Source organism: Aotus nancymaae, unplaced genomic scaffold, assembly GCF_030222135.1.
Source record: "Aotus nancymaae isolate 86718 unplaced genomic scaffold, 86718_ANA_hifiasm-v0.15.2.pri h1tg000001l, whole genome shotgun sequence".
Taxonomy (NCBI): Eukaryota; Metazoa; Chordata; class Mammalia; order Primates; family Aotidae; genus Aotus; species Aotus nancymaae.
The window spans coordinates 8,124,876-8,143,932 of record NW_026988412.1 but is presented as its reverse complement, the minus strand read 5'-3'; the positions used below and the strand labels follow the sequence as shown (position 1 = coordinate 8,143,932).

General features: G+C 49.3%; 1 protein-coding gene across 2 annotated transcripts in view; it reads right to left on the bottom strand.

Moving 5' to 3' along the window:
• Window positions 1–3,104: 3,104 nt before the first annotated feature.
• BFSP1 (beaded filament structural protein 1) overlaps window positions 3,105–19,057 on the bottom strand; it is a 44,372-nt gene continuing 28,419 nt past the window's right edge. For both annotated transcript variants that reach the window (XM_064377275.1, XM_012474802.2), the window contains exons 5-8: window positions 17,284–17,391; window positions 7,732–7,952; window positions 6,101–6,186; window positions 3,105–4,228 (exon numbers count right to left, since the gene is read on the bottom strand). In XM_064377275.1, the coding sequence (XP_064233345.1) occupies window positions 3,273–4,228; window positions 6,101–6,186; window positions 7,732–7,952; window positions 17,284–17,391 (1,371 nt within the window). In that variant the 3' untranslated portion in view covers window positions 3,105–3,272. The remainder of the gene's footprint in view (window positions 4,229–6,100; window positions 6,187–7,731; window positions 7,953–17,283; window positions 17,392–19,057) is intronic.

The window sequence follows — 19,057 nt, the reverse complement described above, 5'->3', positions numbered from 1 at the left end:
GGCCCACACCGAGGCCAGAGGAAGGCAGGATATCTTGATACAATAGGCCGTATCCAGTGTGGGAAGAGCGGTTACTCAATACAAAACCAGAGCTGTCGCCCGAGGAACAGGAGGTAGGAGGGGCAGATGTTAATCTGCTGTCTTATGTGAAAGGAAGTATCTATATATTGAGGAGAAGGAAAGGGAGACCAGAAAAGGAGGCCAGTGCAAGGGGCATCGATAAGGGCTTTTCTTCACAGGCATCTGAGGCTCAAACCCACTGGGGATCTTCAAGAGAATGTGTAGAATATGCCTAAAAGTTACCCTAACAGTGGAGTGAGAGAGCTAGGGTGAGAGAGACCTGCTCCTCCAGGTTCTGTCCACCCCTGATTGAGGGCTGCTCCCAGGAGCACGAACTCCCCAGAACAAGAAGTCTGCCCAGTGTATGGACTGAGCATGCGCCTGTGGCCACAGGAAACTCTAAGGCAGAGTCACGTGTGCCTGCTGTGAGAAGCTTGAGGGCAGCCATGAGCCGGAACAGCAAGAGTTGGGGGATCTGGCCAGACACCGGGTGGCTGATACAACAGCAGCGATGGGTCATTGACTCAAGTTCTGGGAAGAAGAGTGGGGCAGGGGCCGCATAGCTGCTGTGTGGAGCCAGCAGCCTGGGAGAGTCTTGCTCCCAACAGACCTGAAGCTGCCTCAGGGAAGAGATCGAGACCCTGCCATGGATGCTATCAGGAGGCCTGCTCTGAGTTCATGTTACTAACAAGAAACTCTTTATAAAACCAAAGGTCTTGTGTGTATTTCAAAGACCCCGGGGAGAGAGATAGCCAGGAAATAAACCCATTCTGCAGCTTTACAGGAGAAAACAGAACCAGACTGGGACAATGGAGTGTCAAGAAAATGAGCAAGTGGGTCAAATCCCTGGGACTGCTGCACAAAGAGCCTGACTAGGCCCCAAAGTGTGCACTGCAGCCAGCCCCACATTTCAGAGCATGGGCTCAACCTGCAGGCTGAGGTGCACCTGCCAGGCAATGGTGCTTACCTGGTCCCTGCCTCCTACCCTGACCTTACCGCCTTCCATTGTCCCCTGCAGTCCCCTTTATGTCTCCTGGAACAGGCCAAGTTCATTCCTGCCCCAGGGCCTTGGCACTTGCAGCTCTCTCTGCCCGAAGTGCTCTGCCCTCAGCTCTGTATGTGATGCCCCATGTTGTCATTCAGGTCCCATGTCACCCCTTCACAGGGTCTTCCCTTACCACCCAATCCAAACTAGACCCCCTCCATCACTCCAGGGGGTCGCGCCAGCTGAGTCCCTCATGGTACAGTCTCTGACTTTCTCTTCACTACCTGCTTGCATGGCGTTTCCTTCCTCCCCCACTAGAACATCACGTCTGTGAGAGCAGGAGCATGTCTCACTGCTCCTTACTGTATCCCAGTGACCAGGACCGTGCCTGGCACGGAACAGATCCCAATCCAATTTTTCTTGACTGATTGAATATAAAAATGACCTTTCTCTCCAAAGCAATACCCGCTGCCTTTTTAAATAATATAAACTGAACACAATCCAGAAAATAAAAAGACCCAGGGAGAAAAAGAAAGGCTTTGCAGTGGCTGTTAATGCTAAAGGTAATAGACACACAGGCCCAAAGCCTCGTACGGCCTGGGCTCCAGCTAATGGGTTCCATCATTCTCCCTCAAGCTTTCAAGTTATAAATATTTCAAAACTCAGTGGAGTGGTTTCCCATTCATCGTTTAGAAAAAACAACAAAAGCCTAATTCTTTCTTGAAATCCAAACCTCAAATGAATTTGGAACAAGATTGTCAAAAGCTCTAAATAGAAAGGAAAGATGACTCCATTTAGTATTCTATTATTCGTAACCAAGAAATAACAGAATGTCATTTGTAACTGTCAATTTCCTCTAATAACATGTAGTTGTCTTACCAGATGCTTTTTGTAGGCTGATACTATAACCCATTTGAACACATTTCCTCAGTTCCCTTATTGTATTTTGGAGAAGCTACACAGGGAAGGAGAAAATTTTTTAATTGGTATAAACTTATTTTTGGACTGTGAGTAGAAAGATAGATACTGGAGGGCAACATAGAAATTTGTGTAAAGTTTCTGATTCTGAGTAATTTCTATGTTTTAGGATGTAACACAGCAAGTACCAGCATGGCATGTGCGTGTGTGAGTGAACGCATGAGAACACACACACTCACGTGTGCCACTGCTATATTATGGTCATTGAGGGCATTGATAAATCTGAAAAATTGCCCCTTAATGGCACAGCACACTGTCAGGCACATAGCACATGTTCAATAAATGCTTGCTGGACTAATTAACTCACTTCCAAATAAGGAACTTACCCAGTGACACTTGATTTTGCATCTTGAAAGCTGACCTAGAATTGCAATCTCTGAGTGAGAAAAGTTTAAGTATCTCATACCAAGTACATTTGGTACATATATGGTGGCAGATGACACTGGCGCCCTGCCTTCCATGTATTTCCAGGCCTGACTTCCAAATACCAGCACCTGGACATCTGCCTGAGAGCCTTCTTGGCCACCTAGAGCACACCTCCCACTGACTGCCAGGAGGTGGTGGATTAATACCCCAGCTCCCCAACCCCTCAGGGAGGCTGACTGAGGCACATGATCTACGCTGTCTCCCAGAGTTCTTCAGTGGCCCTCAGCATGAGCTGATTTGGTAACATGCACCCTATTGGTTGCCTTCTCTTCCTTGCCTTCCCCAGTCTCCTGCTGGTGCATCCTAAATTCATATTCCAGTGAAACCTCACATTCTCTGCTTTGGGATTAGCTTCTGAGGGAATCCACACAAAAAGAGACGCTTTTAATCATTTCATCTCTAACAAAACACTCATCCACATAAGCATGCACTTGTGCTTGAAACGGAATGAGGATGAGCCAATGTCATCGACCATCATGTTTCTGTGTGAAATCCAGACGCTATCTGAGTCTCTAATGAAACGTACGAACCAGGATGAAGAGCATGTCTCTTTCCTAAATGAGGATGGTTTGTGGCCATTTAACACAGCATCCTTGTCCTCAGTGAAGCTGACCCACCTACCTTCCCAAGGTCCCTATTAATTAGACAAAGGATGTGCAAGCAAAGAAAACGTTTTAATGAAGGCTTCATTGGCAATGCCAGATGGGTCAACTATGGTCTAATCCAAACAGGAACCCTCACCCTTTTATCATTTGCTCTAAATTATCAAAGCATTACCCCTACAGTGGCCCCAAAAACATTTTCTCCATTAAGCCTGGGCATTTTAAGAGCCCTTCTCTCCTGACTTCTTCTTATCTGACTTGGTCTTTCCAGTCACGGTCTCCACGATCACAGCAGTTTCTTCATACGTCTGAATGCTCTCCGTGGAAATCTTCTCGACAGATTCTACCACTTCCACTGTCTTATAGGCCAAAGCCCTGGGAGGGCCTTTTTCTGGCAGGCTTCTGCTCGTAGTCACAAGCCCCTCAACTCCATCCTGACTGGCCACAGGCTTTGGAGGCTGGGGTACAGACGGTTCCTCTGCACCAGGTGTGACCTCGGGACAGGGCCTCCCGAACCCCTCATCCTGCTCCTCACCCTCACGTTTCTCCTCCGGGCCTTCCAGCTCTGTGCCATCTGGCTCAATTTCCTTGTCTACAGGCTGCTGGCCAACTGGTTGTCCATCTTCTTTCTCCGGCAGACCCACCTGCCCATTCTCTAAAGGGGGCTTGGGTGACTCGGGAGAGGGCTCCACCTGGCCTTCATAAAGCACAGACTCTTCCGCAATGGAAACAGCCACCCCACCTTTGGTCGCGATGGAGGAGACACAGAACCCAGGGTCCACGTAACTGGCATCCCCTGTGACCAGCACGTGCCGCTCTTTGGTGTACAGCTCAGTGGGGGTCTCGGGCTCTTTGGGGGATTTCACTTTCTCCTTCACCATCCTGTAAATTTTCCCAAAGCCTTTGCTTATCTGCGCTCCGTCCGGCACATCCTCCGGAGCCCCTTGCTGTGTCAGGGGACTTGCTTCTTTACTTTCTGATTCAAACTTAGATTCACTTTCCTCTGTAAGTACCACCTGGACCAGCTTTGTGTCTTCCAAACCTTTCAATGGTGCATCTTCCAGACTTCCATTGCTTTTGTCTTTGGCTATAATCTCCTTTCTCCTTGGGACATTCTTGGGGAGGCCTTTTTGTCTTGGTTTTGCTGCTGTTATATCCTGCAGAGCCCTGGTAAGATCTGGAAAAACACACAGGCAGAAAGTCAAGCATAATTGTCATTAAGAGAGAAAGAAGAGGCGCTGGTTAGAAATAAACGCCTCTAGTACTAGGGTGAGCAGAAGCAATGGAAGAAAGGCCTTGGCTTTGCTGCTCCACAGCCCAGGCTGAGGTCCAGCTCTGCACACCAGCTAGGCGACTCTGGACGAGTCACTGGATGCCTTTGGGCTTCCAGAGAGAAGGTGCTCCCTGTTCTGACACCCACAGTTCACCACCACACAGGCAGAACCTAGCAAGGCACGTAAGCCATTGTCCTGACATTCAGTGGGAGACCTCACCCCCATTCCCACTGCAGCCCCGCTGAGCTCACAGCAGACACTTGGATCCACAGAAGCCCATTCCTCAAAGTTATTCTCTCCTCTGACTTCCTCAAAGATGGCAGAGCTACGTGGGGGCTTCTGACATGCACAGGTGGCCTTGGGCCTGGGTTTGGAACCCGTCCATGGTGGATCTACCCCATTCCATATTTAGTTCAAGCTAGATAAATCCCACCCACCTGTGACCAGCCTCCCCTTCCTCCCAGGCCAAGAGCGGAAGTGATACTATGAAATTCAGAAATGACAGTAATACCCTGTCCCCAAGTGCATCCTCCTGCTTCCAGACTAGCTGAAAGAAAACACTAAAAGTTGAAGAAAACACCCAAAAATCTTACCTGGCATAATCTATGAGGCTTCCCAGCTCCACCCACATAGTGAATTTTGAACTTTTTCAGCCCAAAAGTCATCCCCTGCGTCCCTTGCCACTGGTAACCACCGGGCAAGACAGACCAAGCACGGGTATGGAGCACGGCTGACTCACAATGCAGAGAGCCAGGTGAGCCAGCAGACATGGGTCACAAAGCCACAGGAGCAGGGGATGCAGTGAGGGACAGGGCACAGGAAAAGTGCTGGGAGCTGCTGTGAGAGGAGGAGGTGCTTACAGGACTGCACAGAATCTCAGGGCCTGGTGCCAAAAAAACCGCAAGAGCCCTGCTTCCAAATTATTAAGAATTTCAGAACAGCATTATCAGAGCAGAAAGCCAAGCTGGGACCTTTCTGAGAGCGAGCTCCGTGCAGGGCTGCGCGCCTGCAGACCTGGCCCTGGGCATCTGGCTGTAGGGCCGCTCCCTTTCAACCATGTTGATTCTGAAACACCATCCACAAAGCCCTCCGGGCTGTCTGGGAAATAAGAATTTCAAGGCCCTATAGGCATGAGTATCCACATTATCACCTTCTCTTAATTCTCCCCAAATGCTGGGCTTGTTCAGAACTGGGAGATTTCGATGTGAGGTGAGGTCTCACAGATCAAACGTTGAAGGCAGAAGCCACGTTTGCCAGCCAAGCTGTTCCTGCCTGGTTTGAGGGAGGGGAGAATGAGCCATGACCGAGCAGCTACTCTGCACTGGACACCATGTTGCACGCGCTGGCACAAACCCGTTGATTTATTGTGGGGAGCTGGTGGAACGCAATCCAGTGCTCACTTACTGCCAAAGTGAGGAACAAGAAGTGAATACTGAGTTGCACTTTTCCCCGCATTAAATGCCTCGTGTTGCAAAAGTTATTGCTGTCAAAACATAAAACAAATATAAAAGTACAAAATAAATGCCTCATGTTAGGGATGGCATGCCCAAGGTAGCCTAGCCCCCCAGTCGATTTCTCTCCTTATAAACTTCTCAGCTCAGTCACTTAGCAAGCCAGAGAGGGCAGAGGGTGGGAAGGAGTCCTCCCTCACGTAAAAGCATTTAATTTCCAGATGGAGCAGAAGCAAGCATGAATGTTATTCAAGTCAGGAAGAAAGTCGCTTGGTTTTTCTCAAGACAGAAAAAAAGCAGAAGCCCAGAGTTGGGGAGCGTTACCTTTCCCACTGGGTCCAGTGCTGAGAGAGACTCCATGGCTCGGGGTGAACAGGGGAATTGGAGTTTCATTGAAGGCAGAGCTCAGCCTGGCAGAAAGAACCAGAAAGAACAAGCCAAACAGATGGTTGGCGTCAAGAGCGACTCTCGCTAATGTTGAGCAAAATGAAAAAACAGCTTTCTCTAGACCAAACTGCTCATGAATTAGATATCCTTCTAAACAGACAGCCATATACACACTAACAAACTGGATGAGGACGTAAAGGAAACAAGCATTTCTTTGAGCTCAAGTCATAAGCTGTGAAACATACCTATAAAAAATTATAAAGTGGGGATTGCTTATAATCTAAAAATGTCACTTCTCCATTAGACAGTATTTTTCTTTTGCCTTTTTGATTTTTTTAACTAGAGTGTCCAACCCATGGTGAAGTATTTAGAGCAAATAGGGCATGATATCTTCAACTTATGTGTATATATATATACACGTGTGTGTGTGTGTGTGTGTGTATGTGTGTGTAAATAGAGAAAAAATGATAAAGCAATTGAGGCAAAATATAAACAATTGGTGAATCTGGAGTATTCAGGGGTTTCTTATTCTATTCTTGCAACATTTCTATCAGTTTAAAATTAGACCAAAATCAGAACTTATAGACAAATAAAAGAGGTATCCAGCCACCATTCTGTGAAGCCCTGTCCCTAAAACAAAAATGTTTACAAAATCATTTAAATGCCAGTTCCAGATTATTCTTGTAGATGTGTGCATAGAGTGTTCACTGTGACATAAATATAATTTGGAATCATGCCAGATACATTGACCAGCACTGGAGAAAGAAAAATGAAATCCTGCTTTTCCTGCCAAGCATTTGGGTGTTCACAGCACAGCCCAGACAGAGCACCCAGGGCGAAGGGAGGAGGTGGGGACCTTAGTTGCGGGGATTCTCTTTTCATTCAATCTAAACCTAGGAAATTAGCAAGACTGAAGTGAAGAATCACAAATTAATTCCCAACCTGTTCTCTGGAAAATCACTGCACTGCACCTAAGAATATGGAAATAACTGGAGAGAGAGAGAGGGAGAGAGAATTTTCCAGCTGTCTTAAAGTGAGTAGGGATCAAGTCACAGCTCCACTATGGAGGAGGCCAGACAGCCAAGTAGTGACAGCCACAGACTGACCCAGCGAGGTGCTAAGAATCATGAGGGTGGCAGCAGGAGTACCATCAACACCTCTGAGTGCCATCGAGTGCCAGGCTGTGTGCCAGGCAACTCACCTGCAGCACCTCATCAAATACTCCTGGGCATCCCACCTCCTGGGACACTTATGTCCCCAGAGGCCTATGGGCAAAACACAGGCTTCTCAGTGAGGTCTTTTCTGACCACCCTACTTAAAATAGCAAGCATTCCCCATCACCCCTGTTGCCACACTCTCCTCCCTGCTAGAACTTCCTCCTTAGCCTTGGTCGTACCTTCATCCTCTGTCTCCCCTGTTAGTTTTCCAGCGCCCATGGGGTCAGGAAGTTTTGTGTTTCTTTCCCTGCCACATGCCCACTGCCTAGAACTGTGCCTGGCACACGATAGGCACTCAACAAAGAGTCGTGGAAGGAAGAAGTGGCCGGGACAGGGAAGACACACTCTCACCTGTTGCCTTCAATCTCGATGATACGATGGTACCGGTCCAGCTCGTTCTTCAGGGTTTGCTGGGCGACCGCCAGCTGCCGGCAGTCATAAGAAGACTTCTCCAGGACCCGCTCCGTCTCCTCAATCTCCTTGCGCAGTGTCTCAATCTGCTCGTTATAAAGCTGAATCTCATCGTCGTAACACTCATGGGCACTTTTAATAGCTTGTTCCAGAGTTGTTGTCTGCGGGCAAGGACACGCTGTAAGAAAATCCATCCCCCTCCTCCCCTAAGAGACAGACCTCACCAGGAAAAGGAACCTGGACTCAGTGAATGTTTTATTTTGTTTGTGCGTTTCTCTGTCCATTAGAGATTAGCAATGAATCACATTGGAATCCTTAAGCTAAAAAGCAATATGAAAACTAAGCTTCTATGTCCTTGAACAACTTTTTTTTTTAATAGAGGATCCCACCTTGTCACCAGGCAGGGGTGCTATCACAGCTCACTGCATCCTTAACCTCCCAGGCTAAAGTGGTCCTTCCACCTCAGCCTCCTGAGTATGTGTTGGGACTACAGGCAAGCACCAACATGCTGGGCTTTTTTTGTTTTTTTTGGTGGTGGGGTAGAGATAGGGTCCCGCTTTGTTGCCCAGGCTGGTTTCGAACTTCTGGCTTCAAGTGATCTTCCCATCTTGGCCTCCCAAAGTGTTGGAATTACAGGCGTGAGCCACCACACCCAGCCCGTCTTGCACTAATGTCAGCACCCTGTGTAATTAACCCATAAGGAGGCCTGCCCCAAAGGCAGTCTGAAGACAAACCTAGAAAAAAAAAAAAAATCTAGGCCAGGTGGCTCACCCCTGTAATCCCAGAACTTTGGGAGGTCAAGGCCAGCAGATCACTTGAGGACAGGAGTTTGAGACCAGCCTGGCCAACATAGTGAAAGCTGTCTCTACTGAAAATACAAAAATTAGCCGTGTGTGGTGGCACACGCCGTAGTCCCAGCTACTCGGGAGGCTAAGGCAGGAGAATCACTTGAACCTGGGAGGTGGAGGTTGCAGTGAGTCAAGACTGCGCCACTCTGCTTAACGCCTGCGCAACAGAGCAAGACTAAACAAAAAAAAAAAAAACCTGTTATCCATGGAATAATACGTATAATTCAAACAAAGTACATTCTTCAGACTTTAACGAATTAGCATAAATCTGACAGCCAAAAAATAAGTAAAAAGAAGAGCATACTGAAAAGATAAGATGGTACTTTTATTAAAAGAAATGCTGAGTGGGAGAAAAGTCTCCTTGTTCTCGTTAGTCTCTATGGTGCTTTGATTTTCTCTCGACTTTGGATTGGCAGAGTTACGTTTATGTTTTGGTAGTTAAGGTGTGTGTGTGTTTGCACTTGTGTAAATATAAAATAATGTCAGAGAAATACATAAAACAGAGCAAGTAAAAATTAAGGCAGGAAAATAGAGGTAGTTTTATATTCTGTGTAAGAGCTTGTGATGATACATAAAGACCTGTAAATGCTCAGTCGTGTGCCACCTAACAGCACCTCAGTCGACAATGGCCTGCATATAGGATGGTGGTCCCATAAGGGTATAATGGAGCTGAGCAATTCCTGTCACCTAGTGACAACCGCAGCCATCCTGAGGCAGTGGAGACACACATCACTCACATATCTGTGGGGACGCCAGCGTAAACAAACAGACTGTGCTGCCAGCTGCATAATGAAAACGTGCAGGCTGGGCGCGGAGGCTGACACCTGTAATCCCAGCACTTCGGGGGCCAAGGCGGGCAGATCACCTAAGTTCAGGAGTTCAAGACCAGCCTGGCCAACATGGTGAAACCCCGTTTCTACTAAAAATACAAAACTTAGTCAGGCATGGTGGCCAGTGCCTATAATCCCAGCTACTCAGGAGGCGGAGGTTGCAGTGAGCTGAGATCATGCCACAGCACTCCTACCTGGATGACAGAGCAAGACTCTGTTAAAAAAAAAAAAAAAAAAAGTGTTCAGCCATAGATCTGTTGCATCAGGAAGGAGGAGGAAGGGAAGAAAGGGTACACATGCTAGGCATGCTGGGGAGATGTCTGTCCAGTCTGCGTTGTCCCTGTGTCTGATGTCAGCCCCACGCATCCACAGGCAGAGTCCCATCAACAAGGCAACCCCATTCTCCTGTGCAGAGTTATAGGAGCAGGGGTGGGCCTGACCCAGGCTGGCCTGTCACACTCTTTCTCTCCTGGGAATCTGGAAAGGGGTCTCAGAAATTGCAGACCTTGTGGCAGGTCCTAGACTACAGAGGCACATGAACAGGTCTGAGGCTGCCACTCTGGAGTGCCGAGCTCTCGCGTGCATGGCAAAGCTAAGAAAGGTAAGTCTTTGGAGAGGAAAAGAAATGAAGCCAAAAGGCAAAGACAAACAGAAATTAAACAGGCAGCCATGGCAAGAGAAGGAAGATGAGGAAAAGGAGACAGAGAACAGCTGCCTCAGATCCCAGTTCTTGGTTTCTAATTCCTGATGCACACCTGCTCTCAGATTTCATGTCCTGCCTTTTATATCCTGCTCCTTTGAAAAAAAAAAAAAAAAAAAACATACCTTTCCAGTGGAGAAACCTGGCAGATAGCACCTTAACCAGGCGATCAGAGTTAATGTCACCCGTATGAGGACACATCCACATGATGCAATGCTCAGAACACAGCGTCACTGCATGGGGGTCTTGCCAAGAATGCAGAACCTCCATCTAATCCTGAGAAAACATCAGGGAAACCCAAAAGGAGAGATGTGCCACAAAGCCACTGGTCTGGGTTCTTCCAAAGCATCAGAGCCATGAAAGACAGAGAAAGCCTGGGAAACCATCCCAGTCTGGGGGAGAAAAACAAGACATGACATCTAAATGTGAGTAGGATCTGGACTAGGAAAAGCACAAATGGGGCAACTGGTGAGATTTTAGTGCAGTCTACTAATAGGATAGGATCATTGTTAATTTCCAGGATTTTATCATCGGTCCATGGTTTGGTGAAAGCTGGGTGAGGGTTATATATTGAAAACCACTGTGCTGTTTTTGCAGCTTTTCAAAAATCTAAAGTTACTTCTGAATAAAACAAGAACGCCCTTCCTGTTTCAGCTAGTGTGATCTGGTTTCTGTTCCTCTCAAGAAATCTGGATTCAAACAGTCGCCTGTAATGGCAAATAGAAGTCACACAAATGCCTGGTGCAGCCACATCTCACCCATACCAGAGTGCTCACGCACCCTAGGAGACACTTCCAAGGAACAAGGAGATTTAAAACACCCCTTTGAGGCCCAAATCTCAAAGAAGCGTTGGAATTACATGGTAGGGGAAGTGTGCGGGGCTGTGGAGGACACAAGAGGGACCATGTGTTGGGGGATGGGGTGGGAGCACGCATGAGACAGACTAGTCTCACTTTTTTCTTTTGAGACAGGGTCTCACTCTATTGCCCAGGCTGGACTGCAGTGCTGCCATCAGAGCTCACTGAAGCTCTACATCCTGGGCTCAGGCAATCCCTCATACCTTTGTCACCTCAGTAGCTGAGACCATAGGTGCATACCACCATGCCCGGCTAATTTTTTGTAAAAATTTTTCGTAGAGATAAGGTCTAACTATGTTGCCTGGTCTTGAACTTCTGGGCTGAAGTGATCCTCCCACCTTGGCCTCCCAAAGTACTGGGATTATAGGCATGAGCCAATGTGCCTATAATCTCTCACTTTTCTATGTTTGAAATCTTCCATAATAAAGAGTAAAAGAAAATATTACATATGAAGAGAATGTACCCCAGATCACTGACCCAGGAGCTCTGGGGCGGCCGTCCTCTTTGGATGTGGCTTCCCCAGCCCAGAGTTGGGGTAGTGGCTCATGCTGATAAGTTTGAAGCTGGGTCAACTCATCAACCTCACAACAATGTTATCGGCGGGTAGGAGAGGGGGCTGCCATTATTTCCACTTTACAGAGGAGGAAACTGAGGCACACCAGCAAAGTGGCTTGTCCATAAATACCACAGCAGGATTCAAGTCTACAAGGTCTGAAACACCTCCTAAAACCATGAGCTACCCCTGCCCCCCACCTCAGCCTCCTCCCTGCTGCAGGCAAGCAGTGTGCAAGCACACATGCATGCATGCACACACACACACACACACACACACTCTCCAGGGCCCCTGCAAACTCCCCATTCCTGCACAGCAACAGGCCAGCACCAGCCTGTTCTCTCTGAAGACATGGGAAAGTCGGTGTGAGCCACACAGAGATCACTCCTTGCAGGTTTTCACTTAGCCTAAGTTTTAAACTAAACAAAGCATCACTAACTGGGAAATGGGAGACCAGGAAAGTCACCTGTGATCTTTCTACCCTACAAGTGGAGTGCAATCTTTGTATATATCAGGAAGTGATGACTTGTTGTTTTGGTGGTGGTGGTAGAGGCGAATGGGTGGGGTGTTCTCTTAGGTGTGCATGTGTGTGTGAAGAAGTCTGGACGTCTGTGTGAAGAAGACTTCATGCTTTGAAGGCTGGAGGTCCTCTGCTGCAGCACTTCGGGAGGAGCTCCTGCCCGGGGTGTCCCCACAGCCCCCAGCCTCCACGTGACCATGAGGCCCAGGGCCCTCCAACCTTGCACAGGTCACAGATGCGCTGCAGGATTCTGCTGAGTCCAGTGAAGTGATGACTGGATTATAAAACATGACTGATGCCTACATAGACATGGCTTTTATAGCGCCACGATTTAAACCTCTCATCAGAAGGAAGGGTGTTCAGGAAAAACAGTAAGAGCCCCCTTTCTCAGGAGCTCGACAGGAACGGAGATGCCTGTGACAAGAGCCACTGCGGCACGGCGTCCAGAGCCACCCGGCACCATCCTGGCTGAGGAGAATGAGACACAGACCCTCCCCAGAAGCCTGCAGTCTGGCAGAGGAGGCACACCCAGGGCACCTCAGAGGGAGAAAGAGGCTGCCAAGAGGAGGTAGGACCTGTCCTGGGAACCAAGGAAGGAAAGGGACTTCCAGAAAGGAGAGAAGGAATGAGCAAAGGGGCAGGTCCCAGAAACCGCAGGAGGGGTCAGGAGACGAAGAGAAGAGAGGGTGGTCCAGGGTTCCTCCAAGGGGCCATGTGGCAACCTGACCTTCATCCAGAGCCAGGTGACTGCTATTCCTGCCTGGACTAATAGATTGCCTAGTTTGTACGTCTCCCCACTGGGCTGTGAGCTGCTGAGGGCAGGACAAAGGTAGGAGCTTGAGGTGTGCCCCATCTGGAGGGGTGAGCTCCCACCTCAGTCCTTAGGACCCCAGACACCTTTGGGTGCAAGGTCTTTTACAGACACACACACGCACACACGAAACTCATTACACACTGTCTTACACAAACTACACCACTAGATGGTGCTAAGTGACTTTAACGAGAAATGGGACATGGGCGGTTCCCACTTTGCAATTTTAAAAAGTGACTTTCTTTACTTCTCTGTCACAGAAACTCTCAGTCCATGCAATTTACGGAGCCAGAATTACCTGTCGTTCCCTCTCCGCCTGCCCGAAGTGCTTTCTCCTGGGATCTTCGGGGTCTATGTGCACTTATTTGAAGGAGAGGCTTCCAGCTCCAAGCCCATCACTGTCCTCCCATCCTCCGCCCAGCGTCTCCCAGTCCGAGCCCGCAGAGCCACCTGCAGGGCTTGGGAAAACGAGGCTCGCCGGCCCGCCCCAGAGCTTCTGGGTCAGTGCTCTGGGTGCCCGTGAATTTGTATTGCTGACAAGGTCCCAGATGGTGCCGCCGCTGCTGGGACGGGGACCTCGCCCTGAGGACCCCTGCTGTGGAGGGTTCGGGAAGCCTCGGACGCCCTAGCCGTAGGCGGAACCCGCTGCCACAGGCCAGGGCGACCAGACGCTCTCCCGCGGCACCCCTCCACCGAGTCCCGGCCACAGTGTGGGCCTTGCCCGGAGGTGTGCGGCCACATCTTCCTTCAGCTCCAGCTTAGCTGCTACACTGGGAAGCCACTAGGACCTTTAAAACTAGCAAAGACACAAACATTTGGAATGAGGCCCACTCCTAGGACGCAGGGGGACCTGGTGGAACGCTCGGCCCGCCCTGGGGCCGGCCCCTACCCTGTGGTTCTCAGTGTGGCTCCTGGACCGGCAGCAGCATCGTCACCGGGACACCCCAACACGCAGCCACACCCCAGAGCCACTGAGTCAGGAGCTCCCGGGAGCGCCCAGCCACGTCTGGGTTTTCATCAGAGCTAGGGAGGCAGAATTTTGGCCCCCGTGAACTTTGCCTCTTGTTGCGACCCCTGTGAATATGTTACATGGCAAAAGGGACTTTGCAGATATAATTCAGGTTCTTAATCAGTTACCCTTTTTTAAGAAAAGGAGTTTATTCAAGATTATCCCCAATCACAGGAGCCCTAAACACAGAAGTCAGAAAAATGCATAAGTCAAAGTCAATGAGATAGAGGCAGGAAGGGGGTTCAGGGCAGGCTTCGGGCTCTGAACGTGGAGGGGCCTGAAGCCAAGGAGCACAGGCGGCCCTGACAGCCACTCCTGGCCAGCAGCTGGCAAAGAAACAGGGTCCTCACTCCTGTCAAGACCTTGAATGAGACTGGAAGCAAATTCTCCCCCAAGAAGCTCCGGACAAGGGCCCAGGCTGGCCAGCATCCTTCTTTCTCCCTTTTGAGACCCAGAGCAGAGAAATGATGGAACCTGCCCAGACTTTCTCACCTAGCAACCGCAATGATAAAGGCCCACTGTTGAAGCCCCTGCTGGTGGTGACTCATCAAGGCAGCAACAGAAAACAGACACAGCCGTGTTTCATCAGCCCCACGCTACTGCTTGCTACTGAGTATAAGCACATCTGTCATTTTACATGAAATGATTCAGTAATATTTTGATAATTGTTTTAATATAATTAGTTTCCCTTTCTTTTTTTTTTTTTTGGAGACAGGGTCTCACTCCATTGCCCAGGTTGGAGTGCAGTGGCTCAATCTCAGCTCACTGCAGCCTCGACCTCCCCAGGCTCAGGCAGTCCTCCCACCTCAGCCTCCTGAGTAGCTGGAACCACAGGCGTGAACCTCTGCACCCAGCTAATTTTTGTTTTTTTTGTAGAGATGGGGTTGTCATGAGGCCCAGGCTGGTCTTGAATTCCTGGACTCAAGCAACTCACTCACCTTGGCCTCCCAAAGTGCTAGGACTACAGGCATGAGCCACCGTACCCAGCCTGGTTTCCTTTAAATTATCTGTACTTTATTTTATGCCTTCACCATCATTTTTCTGAGATGGGGTCTCCCTCAGACTGCCAAGGGTGGGAGTGGAGGAGGCGGCACAGAAGAGACGCTTGAGACCCTGCTTTAGAGATGAGGGTGGCAGAAAAAAGCCAGCAAGGCCTCTGCAGCTACTAAGGACACGAACACGCAGCCAACCAGCATTCCATTTCTTGCTCTCAGAAACTAGGTTCATCTCTTGTGAAATTTCTTATTTTTATATTCAACAAATACATACATGTATAGAGAGAGAGGAACATTCTTTTTGTCCCGGAACTGGATTTACCATCTAGCCTGGGCTCCTTCTTCTTTCTCAGTATCTGGGGCAGTGGTTTTGAACTTTATCACCACTGCCCCAGGAAACTCCACATTTCTCATTGCACATCATTACACAGCAGATAAATGTGTGTGTGTGCGTGTGTGTGTGTACTTCAACAAGTCCATATGGATATAGAGAGATAAAAAAAGGGCTTCACAAAACAAATCCTCTCTTTTGCTTGCTGTATACTCTGTTATTTCTTTTTTTTTTTTTTTGAGCCAGAGTCTCACTCTGTTGCCCAGGCTGGAGTGTAGTGGCGTGATCTCAGTTCACTGCAACCACCTCTGCCTCCCAGGTTCAAGCAATTCTCCTGCCTCAGCCTCCCAAGTAGCTGGGACTACAGATGCTCACCACCACGCCCAGCTACCTCTTTGTATTTTTAGTGGAGACAGGGTTTCACTGTGTTGCCCAGGCAGGTGTCAAACTCCTGAGCTCAGGTGATCTGCCTACCTCGGCCTCTCAAGGTGCTGGGACTACAGTGTGAGCCACCACGCCCGGCTGTTATTTCTTATATTTTTGTATAGCATTTTGTTGACTTCCTTTTCCGTGCCAACCAATTCTACTGAGTTCATTTTACATCCAAAGACGAGTTGTCACTAGCTGTTTGGAAAACACTGGTCTCTAGAACCACGACTGGGCTTGTATCCACTTCCCTAGTCACATACACAGCACACACACACATACACATGACACACACACACCACTCACTTCACATACACATCCCACATATATCACACATACACATATCTCACACACACACACACACACACCACATACACAAATACATCCAACCCTCCTTCTGTTCTGTCAGAGTCTCAGAAGAAACCACACATGCCCAAGTCACCTGGGTGAGGCATGTGGTCCCTGAGCCAGGGTTAGTCTTGAGAGGACTGTGAAGGGTGTTACTTGGTTTCTCCTGCTGCGATCATCAGCTCAGGGGACCACCACAGACCCGGGTTTGCTTTCCAGCAGCCCCTGAGGGCTACTGCACTGTGAGTTTTGTGCGGCGTGCGCTGGGGGTAGGAATTAGGATGTGAACTCCAAGTTCCCAAAATGAGATCCTGAGCAGCCATGGAGGGCACTGGAACACAGTAAAAAGCACCACATGTGGGTGTGGCTTTACGTTTTTTCCCATTTTGTGGGCCCTGGCAGGACGGAGATACACATAACGTCCGGATGGTCAGGCTTTCTAGAGTGCGATTCTTACACATTTGGTTCTCTTGTCCCCATGTGTACTTGTCAAACCAAATGTCAACTTACTTTTCGGTTTGGGAAATGTGGTTAGAGAGCTGTACAAAGGTGCAGTATTTTAACCCAACTGTCCCCACGAATGACCTGCTGTAGGTAATGAGAGAGAGAGAGAAAAAAAACTGGAAGGAACCAAGGAAGATGAGCCAGGAAGTCGCCAAGAAGTCAGGCCACAGGACAGCGTGGGGCTTTTCTGTTTTGTTTTCACCCAAAAGGTGGGGAGCGGTAGAAATGCGAGCTTTCCACCAACACGTTTCTAACTAGAGGCAAACACCGACACGACCGCTCTTTCCGGGTTGTAATCAAGTTCCAAAGGAGAAATGTTATCATGAGAAAAAGACAGGAGCGCAGATTTAAACAAGTTGAGGATAAAATAACGTCCATTTCTTCTTATTCTTACCAAGCTTCACCTGGGCAAAATGACTGCATGATGTAGACACGAGGAGAGCCGAAGCCTCCGTGGGGAAGGCATGACTCAAAGGAGTCCCGAGGAGCACCTCTGAGGGGCTAGGAATGAGTGTGGCGCCTGTGCCCACTGGCTCAGGACCCTCCCAGGTTACGGGGTGCAAGTCCTGTGTCCTGGAAAATCCCTCAATCCAGGGCAGAGCAGGGCGCTTGGTCACCCACTCAGAACGCCCCGATATGTTCAGAGCACAGGATATGTTCGTGTGTGACAGCTCCTCAAGCTGCGTGCATGTGCCTGCGTGTAACGCCTCCATAAAACGTGTGGGAAGCCCCAGTGCACACGGGGCAGCCTCGAGCATACCTGGGCCTGCAGCTCCACTCTCTGCGCCTGCAGGTGGGAGAGCACCTCCCGGCCCTCTTCCAGCTGACTCCGCAGGGCGGCCACCTCCCGCTCCGTCAGGAGCTTCTCCTGCACAGAGAAGGCCAGAGTCAGACTCACGGGACATTCAGAGAGGAAAAGGACAGAGACGGTGTGGGGCCCTGGTGTGGATGGCATGTCCGTGTCCCCCTGAATTCTGTGTTGAAGCCCCTGAATTCTGTGTTTTAGGAGGTGGGACCTTTGGAAGGTGTGAGGGTTAGATGAGGTCATGAGGATGGGGGCCCCATGATGTGATTAATGGACTGGTGTCTTTGTAAGAATAAGAAGAGACACTAGCGCCCCCACCTCCACCCCCGTGTGTCTGTCATGTGAGACACAGCACGAAGGTAGCCATCTTCAAGCTAGAAAGAGAGCCCTCACCAGACACTGATTCTGCCGGCACCTTGATGTTGGACTTCCAGCACCCAGGACAGCGAGAAGTAAATGTCTGCCTCTCGGCCCCCATCTATAGTAGCCTGAGAAGACTAAGCCAGGCCCACAGCACAGCCATCAATGCCTTTTGCTTTGTCTTCAAAGTCTGAACCTCCTTGGGAGTGTGAAACGCTGGGATCAAGTACCAGGAGACCTGGCTATGCCACAAACCTGCTAAAGAGACTCTGAAAAAGGCATTTGACTCTCAAACCCTCTGTTTTTCCTTCTGTGAAAAGGAAAACCTAGAATGCACACTCCCATTCAGCTCTATGTGCTGTGTCTAAGAAGATAAAGGTCACTCAGAGCCAATGGCCACGTGCTGTGCTCAGACATCAGTGCAGCACAAAGCAGGAGTCATCAGCCCCAGTGGGTGAAAGGGAAGCAACACTCTGGAGAATGGCTGGAAGGAAATCCTCCGACCTCTCCACACTCTGCCAAGCAGACGCCTGTCTCCTGACCTGCCTTTCCAAGTCTATTCAAAAATACTCAGATTGTTTCACAAAGGCCTGACTGCTCAAGAGCTGTGAGTTCTGACACAGAGCACATTGACTCAAAGCCCACAAAATCAAACAAGTCTACACCAAGGGCTCCTGTGTCCAAGCTCATGAATGGAAGGTGGCCTCTGCTTCCAACACCTTACAAAGTGGCTGCAGCAATGACACAGACACACAGGAAGCGGGAGCAAGACAAACACACAGGAAGTATGGGTCAGTCTCTGCCCCGACCACATGGAGAAGGTGGAACTCAGGCCACACAGCAGAGGCCTCCTCCATGGTCTCTGGCACCTCCTATGTTTCTCGGAGCAAGGAGGCATACATTTCTCTCCATCTCTTTCTGTCTCCCTCCCCCTTCTCTCTCTTTCTCTCTCTCTTTCTCTCTCTCTCTCCCTCCCCCTGTGCCTCTCAGTTTCTGTATCTCAGTCCCCACCTCCCTGCCTCAAAGCTGCAGATAAGGAGGCAGCTGGTCCCTGGGGATCAGATTTGAAAATATGCTATGCTTTGCAAATTCTAAACCTGCAGGATGGCAGTAGATACAGTGCAGATCCGCAACCCCAGTGTAACCTGATTGTAGAATTCCTTAGCTAAGCCTCATAAAGATATGATGCTTTCTCAATCGGTGCTTCTCCATCCTAAGCATGCACATGAGTCCCTGTGGATCTGGCTAAGATGTAGATTCTGGCTCAGTGGGTTTGAGCCTGGGCTGGATGCTCTGCACATCTCACAAGCCCAGGTGATGCTAATCAGTGACATCCAAGTCAGCCCCGTGTCTGTCTACTTACGACTTG